Source organism: Triticum aestivum, chromosome 5A (assembly GCF_018294505.1).
Source record: "Triticum aestivum cultivar Chinese Spring chromosome 5A, IWGSC CS RefSeq v2.1, whole genome shotgun sequence".
NCBI classification, from domain to species: Eukaryota; Viridiplantae; Streptophyta; class Magnoliopsida; order Poales; family Poaceae; genus Triticum; species Triticum aestivum.
In genome coordinates, this window is record NC_057806.1 from 706,714,820 (window position 1) to 706,734,750 (window position 19,931).

General features: G+C 45.8%; 1 protein-coding gene across 1 annotated transcript; it reads right to left on the reverse strand.

Moving 5' to 3' along the window:
• Positions 1-2,560: 2,560 nt before the first annotated feature.
• On the reverse strand, positions 2,561-3,990 carry LOC123108555 (peroxidase 2-like). The gene is made up of 3 exons (XM_044530324.1): positions 3,790-3,990; positions 3,523-3,699; positions 2,561-3,417 (listed from the first exon to the last, which is right to left on the reverse strand). The coding sequence occupies exons 1-3, from the start codon at positions 3,988-3,990 to the stop codon at positions 2,854-2,856; spliced, it is 942 nt and encodes a 313-aa protein (XP_044386259.1). The 3' UTR covers positions 2,561-2,853.
• Between the last annotated feature and the right edge of the window lie 15,941 nt (positions 3,991-19,931).

The following is a 19,931-nucleotide window of genomic DNA, read 5'->3' on the forward strand; positions in this document are numbered from 1 at the left end:
AAGGTGTTTGTTGAGTTGGCATAGATCAAGATTAGGATTTTTCACTCCGTGTATCGAAGAGGTGATGCATTACAGAATGACTAAGGGACTTGCCAGTAATGAGATTGAACTAGGTATGATGATACCGACGATCGAATCTCGGGCAAGTAACATACCGATGACAAAGGGAATAACGTATGTTGTTATGCGGTTTGACCGATAAAGATCTTCATAGAATATGTAGGAACCAATATGAGCATCCAGGTTCCGCTATTGTTTATTGACCAGAGATGTGTCTCGGTCATGTCTACATAGTTCTTGAACCCGTAGGGTTCGCACGCTTAACATTCGATGACGATTTGTATTTATGAGTTAAGTGTTTCCATGACCAAAGTTTGCTCGGAGTCCCGGATGGTATCACGGACATGACGAGGAGTCTCTAAATGGTCGAGATGTAAAGTTCTGCTATTGGTTATTGACCGGAGATGTGTCTCGGTCATGTCTACATAGTTCTCGAACTCATAGGGTCCGCAAGTTTAACGTTCGATGACGATTTGTATTTATGAGTTAAGTGTTTTGGTGATCGAAGTTTGTTCGCAGTCCCGGATAAGATCACGGACATGACGAGGAGTCTCTAAATGGTCGAGATGTAAAGATTGATATATTGGAAGGTAGTATTCGGACACTGAAAGGGTTCCGAAGTGTATCGGGTACATACCGGAGTACCAGAGTGGTTGCTGAAACCCCCCAGGGAAAGATATGGGCCATATGAGCCCTAGGAGGGAGGCTAACCAGCCCACAAGGGTCAGGTGCGGCCCCCACAAGGGAGGAGGCCGAATTGGACTAGGGAACGGGGTGCCACCCCCCTTTCCTTCTCCTACTCCATCTCCTTCCCCTTTTCCCCCTCCGGTAGAAGGAAAAAAAGGGGGGGCGAATCCTACTAGGACTGGAGTCCTAATACGACTCCGCTCTCCTTGGCACGCCCCTTGTGGCCGACCTCCTCCCCTCCTTTATATACGGGGACAAGGGGGCACCCCAAAGCACAACAATTGTTCTCTTAGCTGTGTGCAGTGCCCCCCTCCACAGTTTACTTCTCCGATCATAGCGTCATAGTGCTTAGGCGAAGCCCTGCGCGGATCACATCACCATCACCATCACCACGCCGTCGTGCCGACGGAACTCTCCCTTGACCCTCTGCTGGATCAAGAGATCGAGGGACGTCATCATGCTAAAGTGTGCTGAACACGGAGGTGCCGTACGTTCGGTACTTGAATCGGTTGGATCATGAAGACGTTCAACTACATCAACCGCGTTACTAAACGCTTCCGCTTTCGGTGTATGAGGATACATGGACACACTCTCCCCTCTCGTTGCTATGCATCTCCTAGTTAGATCTTGCGTGATCGTAGGAAAAAAATTGAATTACTACGTTCCCCAACAGAGCATCCTTTCCCCGCTCATGGTGGTACTAGAGTTCCCAAAATCTACCTTATTGTCATTGTGTTTCAACGCCAGCCTATACGCACTCTTAATCTAAAGAAAACCATTTTTCTCATGGTGTCAAGCAATAAAATCTCCCTTTCCCACAGATTGAATAGGAAATTTTAAAATTTCCTCAACATCATGGTGATAAAACATGTGTGTGATGAAATTCTCTCATCCCATCTCCTAGACCCTCTCATGAATAACTCACACACCCATTTAAGCCTAGTTCAATTCTTCAAAATAGATTTTTTTTTGTGGATATAATCTCTGGGAAGACAATTACCTCTCCAAATATTTATACTAGCACCATCAAAACACTTCAAATGACACCATTTTAAAGCAGCTTAAGGCCATGCATAACATTTTGCCAAATCACCGACATCGCTTGCGGGAAGACCGTATCCAGGACATGCCCACGAGGATAATATTTTGCCTTCATCACCTTTGCACATAGTGGATGCTGATAAACCAATAACCAACAAACTTGGTTAGCCAGAAGCACATGATTAAATAATCTAAGATCATGAAATCCCATACCCGCTTCGCCTTTGGGTCTCATTAGTTTATCCCAAGCCAGCCAATGAGTTCTCCTCCTATTCTCCTTATTGCCCCGGCAAAAGATCCCGATGAATTGGGATAATTCCTTTTCTTGTTTTCCTTTTCGTTTTATTTTTTTTTGTCGGTTGTCTCCCGCCAACACTTCATCGATTACTGCCTCTATAGGGGTGTGGGGGGGGGGGTTATAAAAAAGATATTGCGGAGAAGAGATCTGCTGGAGCATGTTCTTTGATCCAACTCCCGCAATACCGAAAACTATTGAGGGGAGGGGAGATGTTAGGAATGATCTTACTTTGTATCTAATGAATGGAATAACAGCCCCTGTCATGACTAGCATTATGCGAAGACTATCATGTGGAGGTCTGTCGGTTGTAAACAGCCATGACCATTCCGACCAGCTAGTGGTGATAACATCAGCACTTGATGGAGGAGAAGGTTGGACTCTCCTAAAAAGGAAATGTATGTGAGTCATTCTATCATATAATCTTCCCAAATATAGTAGTACTCAAAAGCCACGCTGATAGTTCATGAGGAGATGTCATAGTGGGCATCGCCTTTCTCCCAACAACCCAGAGAAATACAAATGTGAATAGGTTATGAATAATTAGCAAAGTATAGAAGAGAATCAAATTGAAGAATAATGGGATCCAAAAAATTACAATAGGTACAAAAAAGGCAAGAAATAATGGAGTATGTGGCACCACAAGTTGCTGCAAAGACATGGATGGCTCATTTTGTGGAGAAAAAAATGTGGCTAATTTCGATCTCAAAGCAGCAGGTTGATGCATGGTGGACGCTATCATTTCGGTGCAAATGGCCGGCTGGCAATTCTTAGTTCGCCCTGGAGCAGATGCGCCTGACCTGACCCTGTGGGAAAATCAAGGGGCTGATGTTCCCCATCTTCACCATGGCTGCGGCAAAGGCGTTGTTGAACGCATCCTGGTTAGATGCGAAGCCGTCAATGATGTCTTCGGTGGCACCACCGGCAAGGGTGTAGAGCACCTGGTCGGAGTGTAGGAGCCCCTTATTGAGCTTGAGGTTGACGAAGTAGGCGTTGTCGAACATGTCCGGGGTCGTATCGTCCAATGGGGCCAAGTTGCTGTCGCCAGAGCCGGTTAGCTGAGGGCAGGTGGCCTTGCGCGACGTCGCCAAGGCCGGGTCAATGTTCTCCTCGCTGTAGAGCCTGGTCCTGAAGTTCTTGCACTGCGCCCGCCCTATGGTGTGCGCACCAGAGAGGGCGACCATATCGGTGTGGTTGAGCCCCTTGGCGGCGAAGCGGGTGATGAGGTCGGTGACGCTAAGTGATGGGGCAGGCAGGTCACGGTTGGCCAGTGTCTCGCTAGCCGTGTCGGAGTCCCTCCTCCCCAGAGAGACTGTCCATGACGGCCCTCCTACCTACACAAGTGAAGCCGATGAGTACTAACCTCAGTTCAAAACCGTGACACGCATGCAAACAGATTATTAATTAAAAAGGGGTTGAAAGATCATGTTAGTTCTTACCGCGACGACGGAATCGCGAGCGGCGACGGCGACGATGTCGGCGCAGGAGACGGTGCGCTTGCACGCCTGCTCCACATTCGACTTGATTTGGTCGATGACGTCGAAGCCTCGCAGCGATCCCACGTTCCCGAACGCGTTCCGCTCGTTGCCAGCCAGCAGAACGGACGCGTCGCAGCCCTGCTTGTACGTAGCCAGGCACGGTTAACCGCTGGTGTTCAGCAAATGAAATCGATCCAAACAATAACAAGTAGTGTGTGAAGGACTTGCTTGGACAAAGCAGTCATGGAAGTGCAGCCGGAGCAGCGACGCAGCCATGCGGGGGTCGCTGCCCACGGCGGCCACCACACCGTTCTTGATGGTGGCCAGCGCCCCGGGGCACGACGCGTCGTAGAACATCGGGGACATCTGCGCCGACGCCACCGCAGCCAGGCACAGGAGCAACACCACTGACAGAGATGAAGACGCCATCACAACTACCTGCGTGTTGGTCGCTATAGGCCGGAGAGCTATTTACTTTTGTGGTGGATGCGGATGTAATGGCCTGCATTTCATGCAGATATATATAGCTATTCCTAGGATTTTTGTGGCGTTCCATCTACTGCTAGGCGCTAGCTGTTTGATCTACATCGTGCACGGATGTATTTTGCATAGAGGCAAATTAATTAGAGTAGACATGTTTTGCGGGGAGTTAATTAATTTGGATATTACTACTAGCAAGTAGACATGTTTTGCTAAGTACGTGCACGGATCGATGTATCATGCATAGATGGCACTCAAGTCAACGAAATTCAGAAAGTACATACACTTTCTTTTTCGTGCGGGGGAAACTATTCCACATTATTGCAAGGTATAGCTTTGTCCCAAGTCAACTTCTCGATATATTTTTTTGAAAAAACAAAAACTTCCCTATATTATTTTTTGACCAAGTGTTGCATAATGTACTATGCTTCGTGCGTGCACGGGCGTGTATGTCATGCATACAGCGCACGGTCATAGCAGACCTGGAATCGAATATCCAACGTCGATTCAACGTCTTAGACTACGGCAAGGTACGCGTCATTCTACATTCGATGTATCCGATGATTTTTTTGGAGTCTGAACGAGGGTAGCAAGAGAGAGATCGTGTAACACTTCCTTGATTATTGATTGGGGTTACACAGAGTATTTGACAAAAAACTATCATATTAGGAGTTGCCGTCCCACAGAACTATTACATTCAAAAAAATGACCGATAACTATCAATTTTTTTTAATTTTGTAACTAAAAACTATCACTTTTGAAAAATTGCAAGTTTATACGATTTAAACGCGTTTCTGACATACATGGCCCACCCATCAGGGCTGACGTGGCGACAAAGTTAGCCCCGTTTGTTGTGACCGTCAAGTTGGCCGTTATGACAAGTGGGGCCCACACGTCATCGTCAACCTTCCTCCTCCTCCTTCTCCCGTCTCTCTCGGGCATTTCGTCAAGCACCTTCTGTGCATCTAAGGGAAAGAGGCGATGGAGGCGAGGTCGCGTTGGAGGTGGCGAGCGTGCTCGGCGCCACCGTGTCTGGGCTATAGGCATGCGGCGGCAGCGTGCTGCCGCTGGCTGAGGACCTCCTCCTCGCGCCCCGGTAACGGCAACAGCATGCAGCGGCGCCGACCCGATGTTGCATGCAGACGGTAGCTGGCAAGCTTGCACCTGCTCCGGGCGCGCGCGGTCACGAATGTCCGCGGCGCTGGCCAGCGGCGAGGCGCTCGGCCATGAGGACGGAGGGGTTCGTGGAGGCGGAGGCGCTAGACAGAGGAAAGCACCCGCGCGCCGGTGCACAGCAGCAGGAGGACCAAAGCAGGGGCAGCAGTGAAGAAGCCAGCATGCGACGGGAAGTAGCTTGAGGGCTCGCCGGAGTTTCTGTCGAGGCAGGGGCGCGAGGCACAGAGGTGCCATGGCTGCACGAGCTCGCGTCTAAGGGAGAGGACGGGCAGCTCGGGCGCTGGGGCGGTGCGTGGTTTTGGCGCACGCCTGCGTGGTAGAGGGGGCGGTGTGGCTCGGTCCTGGGGTCTGGGATGGCAGCTGGATGAGCACGCTCACGTCCGTCGTCGGCCGGAGTTCACCGGCTTTCCTCCATGCACATAAGATGTTTGTTGAAATACCAAAGAGAGAGAGAGGAGGAGGAGGAAGAAGAAGAAGATTGATGTGGGCCCCACTTGTCATAACGGTCAACACTAATGGTCAAAACAAACATAGTTGACTTTGCCGCCATGTCAGCCCTGGTGAGTGGGTCCCGCATGTCATAAATGTGTTTAAATCGTCTAAACTTGCCATTTTTCAAAAGTGGTAGTTTTTAGTCACAAAATTAGAATTTTTTGATAGTTGTCAGTCACTTTTTTGAATGTGGTAGTTTTGTGGGACGGTAACCCCTAATGTGGTAGTTTTTTGTCAAATACTCGGTTACACAAGTACATATATATTGGCTGTTACAACAGAATTACACTAGTCTAGCCTAAGGAATAGGACCACTACAGAAGCACGTTCGCTAACACCCCGCCGCAGTCATGTCGTCGATGCCTGAGGAGACACAGAGACTGGACCTGAAGTGCTGGAAAACGGATGTCGGCAAACCCTTCGTCATGATATCGGTTAGCTGTTGAGCTGTTGGAACATGTACAACACGGAACTCGCCAAGGGCCCACCTTTTCCCGGATGAAATGAATGTCAAGCTCTATGTGCTTCGTCCTCCAATGATGAACCGGATTAATAGACATGTACACGGCTAATACATTATTGCAGAAGATGACTATGGCCTTCGATTGAGAGACGGAGAGCTCACCAAGTAGCTGCCTCAACCATACACAATTAGCGACCACATTCGCCAGGGCGCGGTATTCTGCTTCTGCACTGGATCGAGAGACGATGACTTGTCACTTTTGGAGGACCAGCTGACGATCGTGTCACCAAGATACACGCAGTAACCAGAGGTAGACCGGCGAGTGTCAGGGCACCCATCCCAGTCCGCATCCGAATACGCGATGATGTATGTCGATGAAGATGCTAGAAGAAGAAGAAGACCATGCTGGAGCGTGCCGCGGACATACCGCAGAATACGCTTGATGAGGGCGCGGTGACTGTCCCGCGGGTCATGCATGTGAAGGCAAGCTTGTTGCACCGCATACGCCAGATCCGGACGCGTCATTGTGAGATATTGCAAGCCCCCGGTAAGGCTGCGACACTCTGACAGGTCGGACACGGGAGCACCGGCGGCAGCAGCGACCTTTGGGGCCATGTCCACTGGTGTTGAGGCAGCATGGCATTGGGACATGCCGGCGCGGCGAAGAAGCTCCTCGGCATACTGGGCCTGGTTGAGGAAGAACCCCCGTGTTGTACGTTGCACGCGGATGCCGAGGAAGTAGTGAAGATTGCCCATATCTGTCATGGCAAACTCCTGTTGTAGCTTGTCGACGATGGAGCGAAGAAGGGGCGTTGAGGATGCCGCAAGTACGATATCATCAACGTACAGAAGAAGATGGGTGATGACCCATAAGTGTAGGGGATCTATCGTAGCCTTTTTGATAAGTAAGAGTGTCGAACTCAACGAGGAGCAGAAGGAAATGATAAGCAGTTTTCAGTAAGGTATTCTTTGCAAGCACTGAAATTATCGGTAACAGATAGTTTTGTGATAAGGTAATTTGTAACGAGTAGCAAGTAATAAAAGTAAATAAGGTGCAGCAAGATGGCCCAATCCTTTTTGTAGCAAAGGACAACTCTGGACAAACTCTTATATGAAGTAAAGCGCTCCCGAGGACACATGGGAATTATCGTCAAGCTAGTTTTCATCACGATCATATGATTCACGTTCGGTACTTTGATAATTTGATATGTGGGTGGACCGGTGCTTGGGTGTTGTCCTTACTTGGACAAGCATCCCACTTATTATTAACCCCCATTGCAAGCATCTGCAACTACAACAGAAGTATTAAGGTAAACCTAACCATAGCATGAAATGTATGGATCCAAAGCAGCCCCTTACGAAGCAACGCATAAACTAGGGTTTAAACTTCTGTCACTCTAGCAATCCATCATCTACTTATTACTTCCCAATGCCTCCCTCTAGGCCCAAACAATGGTGAAGTGTCATGTAGTTGATGTTCACATGACACCACTAGAGGGATGACAACATACATCTCATCAAAATATCGAACGAATACCAAATTCACATGACTACTAATAGCAAGACTTCTCTCATGTCCTCGGGAACAAACGTAACTACTCACAAAGCATATTCATGTTCATAATCAGAAGGGTATTAATATGCATAATAGATCTCAACATATGATCTTCCACCAAGTAAACCAACTAGCATCAACTACAAGGAGTAATCAACACTACTAGCAACCCACAGGTACCAATCTAAGGTTTGGATACAAAGATTGGATACAAAAGATGAACTAGGGTTTGAGATGAGATGGTGTTGGTGAAGATGTTGATGGAGATTGACCCCCTCACGATGAGAGGATCATTGGTGATGACGATGGTGATGATTTCCCCCTGCCGGAGGGAAGTGTCCCCGGCAGAACAGCTCTGCCGGAGCCCTAGATTGGTTCCGCCAAGGTTCCGCCTCGTGGCGGCGTAGTTTCATCCCGAAAGCTTGCTTATTATTTTTTTTATCATACGAAAGATCTCATATAGCAGAAGATGAGCATCGAAGGGCCACCGGGGGCCCACGAGGCAGGGGGCGCGCCCAGGGGGTAGGGCGCGCCCCCCACCCTCGTGGCCAGGGTGTGGGCCCCCTCTGCTATTTTCTTCACTCAGTACTTTTTATTATTTCTGAAAATAACTTCCGTGGAGTTTCAGTACTTTTGGAGTTGTGCGGAATAGATATCTAATATTTGCTCCTTTTCCAGCCCAGAATTTCAGCTGCCGGCATTCTCCCTCTTTATGTAAACCTTGTAAAATAAGATAGAATAGGCATAAGTATTGTGACATAATGTGTAATAACAACCCATAATGCAATAAATATCGATATAAAAACATGATGCAAAATGGACGTATCAACTCCCCTAAGCTTAGACCTCGCTTGTCCTCAAGCGAAAGCCGAAATCGAAACATATGTCCACATGTTTAGAGATAGATGCGTCGATAGAAATAAAATACACACTGGTGGAAAAAAGTCCTTTGGTCGCGGTTCGCAACTGCCATTAGTCGCGGTTGCGCAACCGCGACCGACCGGGCGCGACTAAAGGCCCCCCCCCCTTTAGTCGCGGTTGCTTAAGAACCGCGACTAAAGGCCCGTCCACGTGGGCGCCAGGTGGCCGTCGGGGCGGAGGACCTTTAGTCGCGGTTCTTCTGGCCAACCGCGACTAAAGGCCGCCGCAGGTTTAGAGTTTTAGCCCCCCCCCCCCCTAAACCTCCCCCCCTTAAACCTGTTTTCTGTTTAATTTGTATTGTTTTATTTCTTTTGTGCTTTATTTTAATTTTGAAGGAGTTTCATATATTCTACGGTACTACATACATGCATATGAATGTACAATTTCAAATAAATTTGAAATTAGAACCAAAAAGAATTCAAGAGGAATATACAATATATATTCAATATCATCGGATGACCATATACAATTTTGAACAAGTTTCCATACATGATTTAATGCATATAAAGTTCTACGTCCTCGTAATAGTGTTCTCCTTTAGGATGGAGGACTTCCCTGCTGAACCATCCAGCTAGTTCCTCTTGAAGTGGTCGGAAGCGAGCTTCTGGACTAAGCATCCACCGGAGGTTATTCCTCTTAGCATTGGTATCACTCGGAACCCGCTCAGAGGTGTATCTCCGGATCATCTCACAGACATAGTATCCACATAGATTGGTCTCCGGTGGCTGAATATCCCCAGCATTCTTAGCCTTTAACATTTTGAATTCTAGCTCTTTTTTGAATTCACCGACCTTTGTATCTACGAACCGTCTCCAAACCCTACGAGGCAAAGAAAATTAAATGAACAAGAGAGTTATTAATTAGTTACTTGATATTAGGAAATGAACGAAATAGGCCGATCGATATAGAGCGCAAATGAATGAAAATAATTACTTCTGCAGCATTCTTCTCATGCCGCCCCAAAGCTTTGGATCCATATTCACAGAGTCGTGGACGAGACATTCTGAGGTGTTAACTTTAATTACTAGCAGAATCCAGTGGAACCTGCGGACACGATACATGCACAGTACGTCATGCATAACTCATCGATTAGCTGGCCACATACCATGCATGGAGTAAACAAAAGAGAATGTGCTCAAGACAGAAACACTCACTCAAAATGGTAAGGAAATAGAATATCACTTTTGAGTTCCTGCTTTGTAAGAAACTGCCACAGGTCTGCCTCCACGTCGGCGGGGTAACGCTCCAACACATGTCCATTAACGATGTGTGGGTCAATGAACCCAACATCATGGATGTTCCTTACTCTGCATTCCTTAATCTTCATTCTGCATGTATAATAGCGGACACAACAATATAGTTAGGACATATATATAGTGCAGGCAATATGAACGAGATGGGGTAGAAATTAATAAATCACTTACAGAACGTAGCAACTGATGATAGATTTATCGAGCTCGCGCAGATTGAAAAGCTGGAACAATTCACTCAGTTCAATTTGTACATAGTAATGTTTGAAGTGATGCTCATGTCTAACTTCCGCATAAATATATTCTTTGGCGTTTTTATTTTTTATGTAACCCTTGTACCATTTCAGCAGACCTTTCATTTGTGGAGGTAGATCCTTTTCCTCCGCAGGCTCGACGAGAGGCCCATTCTTGACATATGTAATTACTACCTCCTTCACTGGCGCCTCATCAAGGCCTAACAGTTCACGAAGAGTAATACCTAAGTTGGCCGCTTGTTCTCTGGCACTCGTTACAGTCAATCCCTGTGCTGCCGCAGCTTGTATGATCTCGGGGGCATCAGGACAGAAGGCTTCCACTATAAGCGGGGCAATCGATTGTTTACTTTGTTCCCCAAGCTGGGCAACTTGTTTCCCGCTTTTTTTTACTTTCGGCCTTCTCCCGCTCTTTGTTCTCCTTGAACATGAGTGCCTGCCTGCGAAGTTCACGTGCATAGTCGTTAGGCAGATTCTTCGCGGCTTGGGACGGTGTGCTCAAAAATGACTTAGCCCACTTCTTTTGCTCATCAGAAAATACTGGCTTGGGCTCGGGCTCTGTTTTCTTCTTGCAGTCCGCCTTCCATTTCTCCAAATCAGCAGTCGCGGCCGCGTCGACTTCCTCGGCACTACGTTCCCAAGGCCTTGTGGGGAGAGGCTTCAGTGATGGCTCCGGTACCTTTGTGGTCTTAGGTACAGAAGGATCCGGGTTAATAATCCAGGACTGCTTCTGCTTCTTTGCCGGAGGTGGATTGGGGGGGGGCGTCTGATCACCCGCCGGACGAGGACTGGGGGGCGGCGGCTGATCACCCGCCGGACGTTGTGGACTGGGGGGCGGCGTCGGCTGACGTGACGGAGGTGTAGGTGAACCGCCACCACCACCACCACCACCGCCGCCGCCACCGCCACCACCACCACCGTAGGGGGGTGGACTTGTTGTCCTTGGCGCCTCGCCTGGAAACTTGATAAACTTCTTTTGCCATAGAATGAAATGGCGCTTGACATCTCCAAGCTGGTGGTACGGGCATGGGGGAACGCTGAACCTGGAGACAGGGGAGTGTGTTTACCGGGGCAAATGAAAGGAGGGGGCGAGGAAGGGGTGGGAGAGGGTGTCGCGGTAGAGCGCGAGAGGGGAGGCGAGGACAACACATTTATAACCCTCGCCGTCCCCTCTCGATCTCTAAAAAAACACCGCGCGCATCGCCGCCCCCCTCGCCGCCCCTCTCCGTTTAAAAATTATTCGTGTATTTCAAAAAATTGATTTTATTAGACACAAAAAATTCTTTCACGTATTTTCACGTATTTAATTTTAAAAATTCTTTCTTTTTTTCTTCTTCCTTTTTTTTCTTCTTTCTTTTTTCTTCTGTTGTTTTCTTCCTTTTTCTTTTTTCTTCCTTTTTCCTTTTTTCTTCCTTTTCTTGTTTTCTTCTGTTTTTCTTTTGTTTCTTCTTCCTTCTTTCTTCTTCTTCCTTTTTCCTTTTCTTTCTTCTTCTTCTTCCTTTTTCCTTTTTCTTTCTTCTTCTTCTTCCTTTTTCTTCTTCCTTCTTCTTCTCCCACGATGGGCGGCGGGCAAGGGCAGGGCTAGCGGGCGGCGGGCAAGGGCCGGAGGACGGCAGGCAGGGCCAGCGGGCGGCGGGCGGCGGGCGGCGGGCGGCGGGCAAGGGCGCAAGGCGCCACGGGCGGCGGGCAAGGGCAGGGCACGGGCGGAGGCGGCGCTCACTGGGGACGGGGGCGGCGGCGTGCAGGGCTTCGGCGTCGGTGTCGGCGTCGGGGCAGGGCTTCGGCGTCGGCGTCGGCGTCGGGGCAGGGCGTCGGCGTCGGCGTCGGCCGGGGCAGCGCTTCGGCGTCGAGAGAGGAGAATGGGAAGTGGCAAAACTGCTAAGTGCAGTATTTATAGACGCACCTTTAGTCGCGGTTGGAGAGGCGGACCGCGACTAAAGGTACCCTTTAGTCGCGGCCCGCCAACCCAACCGCGACTAAAGGGTACCCTTTAGTCGCGGTCCGCCTCCCCAACCGCGACTAAAGGGTTTTGGCGCCGCCTCCGTTCCCGCGCAGAAGGACCCTTTAGTCGCGGTTGGAGAGGCGGACCGCGACTAAAGGTCTACTGGCGCGGTGCGGTGGGATGTTTAGTCCCACCTCGCTAGCCGAGAGGCTTCGACAGTGGTTTATAAGCGCGGCTGCGCTCACCACTTCGAGCTCCTCTCAAATGCAGGCTTACGGGCCTATTCTGTCACTATGTGCCTGTGGGCCTACTCGGCCTTCTGCGGGCCTGAATCCTGGCCCTTTAATGGGTTTCTAGTCGTATTCAGGCCGTGGTGGCCCAGTAGGTGGCATATTTTTTTTTTCTTCCTTTTTTCCTTTTTCCTTTTTCTTCTGTTTTTTTCTTCTGTTTTTTCTTCTGTTTTTTTTATGTTTTCTTCTGTTTGTTTTTTTCTTCTGTTTTTCCTTTTTTCTTCTGTTTTTTTCTTCTGTTTTTTTCTTCCTTTTTCCTTCTTTCTTCTTCTTCCTTTTTCCTTTTAAAATCAGAAAAATAAAACTAATTCATTTTAAAATCTTAAAAATACAATTATATATCAAAAAAATCAGAAAAATAAAACTAATTCATTTTAAAACCCCTTGAAGGTTTGACAAAAGGTTTGATACAATAAATTATTACACATCATTTCTTCTCTTGTGTCCCTGCTTGCTTACGATTGTGCCGTATCCATGGAGCATCCTCATCATTTAACTTAATGCTTGGGTCGGTGTTCACTTTGAAGGGCGGAATTTCAGCAAACATATTATAATCTTCTGACATGTCTGTCTTGTCCTCCACTCCCACGATGTTTCTTTTCCCTGAAAGAACAATGTGGCGCTTTGGATCATCGCATGATGCACTGATCGTTTTCTTATCTTTCCGTTTCCTCGGTTTGCTACTCATGTCCTTCACATAGAAAACCTGAGCGACATCTTTCGCTAGGACGAATGGTTCGTCAAGGTAACCAAGATTGTTGAAATCCACCATTGTCATTCCGTATTGCTGGTCCACCTTTACCCCACCTCCTGTTAGCTTGAACCATTTGCACCGGAACAAAGGGACCTTAAAGGAGGATCCATAGTCAAGTTCCCATATCTCCTCTATGTAACCATAATATGTGACCTTTTGCCCATTCTCGGTTGCTGCATCAAAGCGGACACCACTGTTTTGGTTGGTGCTCTTTTTATCTTGGGCGATCGTGTAAAATGTATTCCCATTTATCTCGTACCCTTGGAAAGTCGTTATAGTCGAAGATGGTGTCTTGGCCAACATGTACAGCTGATCTACAACATCATTGTTATTCATTAAATGTTTTCTCAACCAACTGCCGAAAGTCTCCATGTGGGCCTTCCTAATCCAGGATTCAGGCTTCCCCGGGTTGTCCGAGCGTAAAATATTCTTGTGTTTCTCAAAGTACGGAGCCACCAAGCTGGAATTGGTCAGTACAGTGTGGTGTGCTTCAGTCAGAGAATGGCCGTCCATACATATCGTTGATTTCCTTCCGATCGTGCCTTTTCCACTTAGTCTCCCCTCGTGCCGCGATCGAGGAAGACCAATCGGCTTAAGGTCAGGAACAAAGTCAACACAAAACTCAATTACCTCCTCATTTCCATAGCCCTTGGCGATGCTTCCTTCTGGCCTAGCATGGTTACGAACATATTTCTTTAATACTCCCATGAACCTCTCGAAGGGGAACATATTGTGTAGAAATACAGGACCGAGAACGAAAATCTCTTCGACTAGGTGAACCAGGAGGTGCGTCATAATATTGAAGAAGGATGGCGGGAACACCAACTCGAAACTGACAAGACATTGGATCACATCGTTCTGTAACCGTGGTAGAACTTCTGGATTGATTACCTTCTGAGAGATTGCATTGAGGAATGCACATAGCTTCACAATGGCTACTCGAACATTTTCCGGCAGGAGCCCCCTCAAAGCAATCGGAAGCAATTGCGTCATAATCACGTGGCAGTCGTGAGAATTCAGGTTTTGGAACTTTTTCTCCGCCATATTTATTATTCCCTTTATATTGGACGAGAATCCAGACGGGACCTTCATACTGCTCAGGCATTCAAAAAAGATGACCTTCTCTTCTTTGGTCAGAGCGTAGCTGGCACGACCTTGAAACCATTCCGGATGCCGGTCATCAGGGTCTTTCAAACGTTGCTGGTCCTGCCGTGCTTCCTTTGTATCATTTGTCTTCCCATACACGCCCAAGAAGCTTAGGAGGTTCACGCAAATATTCTTCGTAACGTGCATCACGTCGATTGCAGAGCGGACATCTAGGACTTTCCAATATTCTAGCTCCCAGAATATAGATTTCTTCTTCCACATGGCTGCGTGCCCGTCAGCTCCCTTCGGAACTGATTGTCCGCTAGGACCCTTTCCAAAGATGACTTTCAAATCCTTGACCATATCAAATACCTCAGCACCAGTGCGTTCCGTAGGCTTCGGCCGGTGATCTGCCTTGCCGTTGTAATGCTTGCCTTTCTTTCTTACTGGATGAATTTTCGGAAGAAATCGACGATGCCCAAGGTACACGTTCTTCTTACAATTTGGCAAATGTACACTTTCAGTCTCATGTAAGCAGTGTGTGCATGCATTGTATCCCTTATTTGACAGTCCCGAAAGGTTACTAAGAGCAGGCCAATCGTTGATGGTTACGAAAAGCAACGCTCGTAGGTCAAATTCCTCTTGTTTGTGCTCATCCCACACACGGACACCACCCCACAGCTGTAAAAGTTCATCAACTAATGGCCTTAGGTACACATCGATGTCGTTGCCGGGTTGCTTCGGACCTTCGATGAGCACTGGCATCATAATGAACTTCCGCTTCATGCACAACCAAGGAGGAAGGTTGTAGATGCATAGAGTCACGGGCCAGGTGCTATGGCTGGAGCTCTGCTCGCCAAAAGGATTCATGCCATCCGTACTTAGAGCAAATCTTATGTTCCTTGCGTCAGCTGCAAAATCTTTGAACCATCTGTCGATCTTTCTCCATTGCGTTCCATCTGCGGTGTGTCTCAACTCCCCGTCCGACTTACGGTCCTCTTTGTGCCATCGCAACAACTTGGCATGCTCTTTGTTCCTGAACAGACGTTTCAACCGTGGTATTATAGGAGCATACCACATCACCTTGGCGGGAACCCTCTTCCTGGGTTTCTGGCCCTCAACATCGTCACCAGGGTCATCGCCTCTGATCTTATAACGCAATGTAGTGCATACCGGGCATTCATTCAAATTCTCGTATTCACCGCGGTAGAGGATGCAGTTGTTGATGCATGCATGTATCTTCAGAACCTCTAAACCTAGAGGGCAGACAACCTTCTTTGCTTCGTACGTACTGGCGGGCAACTCGTTATCCTTTGGAAACATATTCTTCAACATTTTCAGCAAGTTTTCAAATGCCGAGTCAGCTACACCTGCCTCTGCCTTCCATTTCAGCAAATCCAGTGTGCAGCCCAGCTTTTTCAGACCATCATCGCATCCGGGGTACAACGCCTTTCTGTGATCCTCTAACATGTGATCCAAATTCTCCCTCTCCTTTTCAGTTTCGCAGCGTCTCCGTGCATCAGCAATGGTCCGACCAAGATCATCAACGGGATCATCACGTGCCTCTTCTTCACCTTCCCCTTCACCTTCAGCATCCTCCATGAAAGTATCACCGAAATGAGCAAGATAGCTTTCATCGATGAAATCATCCCCTTCTTCATCTTCTTCCATTATAACCCCTCTTTCTCCATGCTTGGTCCAACAATTATAGCTTGGCATGAAACCGTGCCGAAGCAGATGCATGTGAACATCTCTTGAGGAAGAGTAACCCTTCTGATTCTTACAGATAACACATGGACAGATAACAAAACCCCCCTGCTTGTTCGCATTAGCCACTACGAGGAAATCTTTCAAACCCGTAGTGAACTCGCCGGAGAGTCGGTTACCGTACATCCATTGCCGATTCATCTGCATTATTATAATATAAAATATATAATTAATCATCATGCATTTGTTAAACTAACTAGCTACAAACAATATAAATTAAACAATGAACTGCACACATGCATATTTTATCAATGACACACATGCATGAAAGGTTCAAGTTGCTAACCGCGATCGAGGAGGAAAAAATAAATGAGGAACCTCAAGTGTGGCTCCAACACTTCATATCATGTTTGTTTCACCCTCTTAGGGCATTTCATCAAACACCTTGTGTGCATAAGAGGAACCAAAAGCAAACCTACACCCCCTTGTGAAGCTTGTGAAGAGAAGTGGCACCAAATGGCTAAGTGAGTGTGCTGAACTGGTATATATAGGGGAGGAGCTTTAGTCGCGGTTGGCCTGGCCAACCGCGACTAAAGGCCTTTGCGCACCTTTAGTCGCGGTTGGCCTGGCCAACCGCGACTAAAGCCCCTCACGTGCATCAGCTGGCCACCGAGCGCCCTGGGCCCAGGCCTTTGGTCGCCGTTCGTCTGCCGAACCGCGACTAAAGACTTCATTAGTCGCGGTTCCTACAGTTTCGCGACTAATGGGGCTGGACGGAAGCCTCTTTTTCTACTAGTGACAGACATGAGGGCATCATGATCATTCTTAGAATAGCAATATATATATATATATATATATATATATATATATATATATATATATATATATATATATATATATGGTCGCGCTATTCGTCACTCTGGGTGAGGAATAGTTATTTTTCACCCCCTCTATTTTACCATCAATGCATCGTAATTTTATATTTCGTAAGTTTTGTCTTATTTCCGACGCAAAAAGGAACCATAAGAAAATATATAATCGCCGTAAAATATATTTTATGATATGTAAAATTACAAACGTAAAAATATAGTCTAAAATACACATAAACTGCAAATTTTCTTGTCTTATAACCTATATTTTTATTTTCTTATGTCAAATTTTACGTAGTGAATCAGTAGGAATGTAACTATTTGAATTCGAAACGTAATTTAATTATGAGATGATCGTAAGATTACCTCGGGTGAACAATAACTTATTATGCACCCTGGGTGATGAATAGTAACACTAACTATATATATATATATATATATATATATATATATATATATAGTGTTACTATTCATCACCCAGGGTGCATAATAAGTTATATATATATATATATATATATATATATATATATATATATATATATATATAGTGTTACTATTCATCACCCAGGGTGCATAATAAGTTATATATATATATATATATATATATATATATATATATATATATATATATATATATATATAGTGTTACTATTTATCACCCAGGGTGCATAATAACACTATATAATTAAATATATATATATATATAGTGTTACTATTCATCATCCAGGGTGCATAATAAGTTATTGTTCACCCGAGGTAATCTTACGATCATCTCGATGATCGTAAGATTACCTCGGGTGAACAATAACTTATTATGCACCCTGGGTGATGAATAATAACACTATATACTTACGATCATCTCATAATTAAATTACGTTTCGAATTCAAATAGTTACATTCCTATTGATTCACTACATAAAATTTGACATAAGAAAATAAAAATATAGATCATAAGACAAGAAAATTTATAGTTTATGTGTATTTTAGACTATATTTTTACGTTTGTAATTTTACATAACATAAAATAATTTTTACGGCGATTATAAATTTTCTTACGGTCCCTTTTTACGTCGGAAATAAGACAAAACTTACGAAACATAAAATTACGGTGCATTGATCGTAAAAAGAGGAGGATGAAGAATAATTATTCCTCACCCAGGGTGACGAATAGCGCGACCCTATATATATAGGAAAATGGTTGTGTACTCCTGAGAGTACGTACTCCCGCTTTTCATATACCACATAAATGAATCTTTTATACCATTTTATTATTTTTAATATACTTCATTAGTAATTATTAAATACCTCAAAATGAGTTTCATGAAAAAATTTATGTAAGTCTACATGTTTTAAAATGTTTACATATATACTGATCTGTTTGTACGTGAAAAAGGTATATTACAAAAAGTACATCGCAGATGATATTTTTTAACAAAACTCGTATTAGGGTATCTTAAAATATTTAATGAAGTATATTGAGAATAATAAAAAGATATAATTAATACATATATGAGGTATATTGAGAGACATACTCTCAGGAATACAGAAGAGGAGTCATATATATATATATATATATATATATATATATATATATATATATATATATATATATATATATATATATATATATATATATATAAAGAGAGAGAAAGTCTATTAGTAACCCTGGGTGAAGAATTACCTATTCTCCACCCCGGTCGGACGACCCAGCCACACTCGCATGCAACCTGGCTCTTGGCGAGCTAATTTATTTGCTCAAAAGAAAAGCCAAGATAATTTATTTTTACCTAGCAACTGCTTAGCTAGCCCACTCCCCGCAGTTTCTGGAATATTGGGAGAGGAAGCGGCGAGCGGCGGGTGGTTTCGGCGGCGAGCCACCGCGGGTGGAGTCGGATGCGTGCGACGCCGGGGGTGGCCCCGTTTGCCGGCGGCAGCGTCGAGGCGAGCAGTATTTCGTGGCGTTTGGCAACCTCTTCGACCGACGGGCGCGCCACGACCCCCCTCCATCCCTCGCTCCCTTCGTCGCCCGGGCGATGACCTGACTTCCGTTCCCAGTTCCCGACCCCAAGCTCCTGCACTGGCCTCTCGTCGCCGCGCTGCGCCGGTCTCGACCCCTCCTTTCTTTTTGATATGCTCGACAGCAGGATGACCCCGATTGGAGTGAGGCTCGCGAGAAGCGACCCCCTTCCCACGACTGGTTCATAGCGCTGACGAGGTGGACGTTGTCGCTGTCAATCCTCCGGCGAGCTCCGCGTAAGATGCCGAGGCTCCATGGCTTCGTCTCCTACATGGTACCAAGCCATTCCCAGGTTTTCTCGCTTTCTCTCTCCCTCTGTAAGCGTTGTCATGCGTGCGTGTGTGTTCTTATTAGTCATTTTGCTACTGATGCTTAGATTAATTAGCATATTATGCAGGACAAGTATTGTGCTGGAAGCTCCATTAGTAATGTGATAAAGACAAGAGTCAATTTACATCTCTGACCATCTTAGATCTTGCCTTACTAGCTAGATTTATGATTTGGATTTGCTCTGTGTATAAGTTTATTCTCATTCAGGAATCAGCTAATGTACCACAATAGCATTTCTGTCATTCTAATTCCCGAAAGTATTTTAGAAATCCCATATTATTAATTTCTGATTGGATGGTTGCAAACCTAGATTTTCCCTTTTTTTTAAAATGCCATGTAATGTTTCTTTAGGGTTTATAAACATATCTTGGTCTAAATCTGCATTTGTAAATTTGGTTTCTTCATTTCTGTTAGCTTGATTGATCTGCATTCCATGTCATACAAAACAATAACCTTCTCTTCTTTATTTTGTGATTTTAAAAATTGTTATTTCGTTGGTTTAAGGAACCCCTGGAACTCTCCATGATGGATGACCAGATGTTTATTTTCCCTTGCTTGCCATCATGCCATGATTCTTGGCCTTGATATTTTCAAATCAAATCATGATCCGGGGGAATCAATTAAGGGTGCATGTACTTCATCTTCTTGTGATTGTGCAGATGATGGCCATTTAGCCATTTATATATAGAGTAACTCTATTAATAAGTAATAACGCACCCTGGTCGATCGACCGAGTCAGATTTCTCTTCGGTCTAATCCAATCAACGTGTTGTGCCTCTCCACGCAT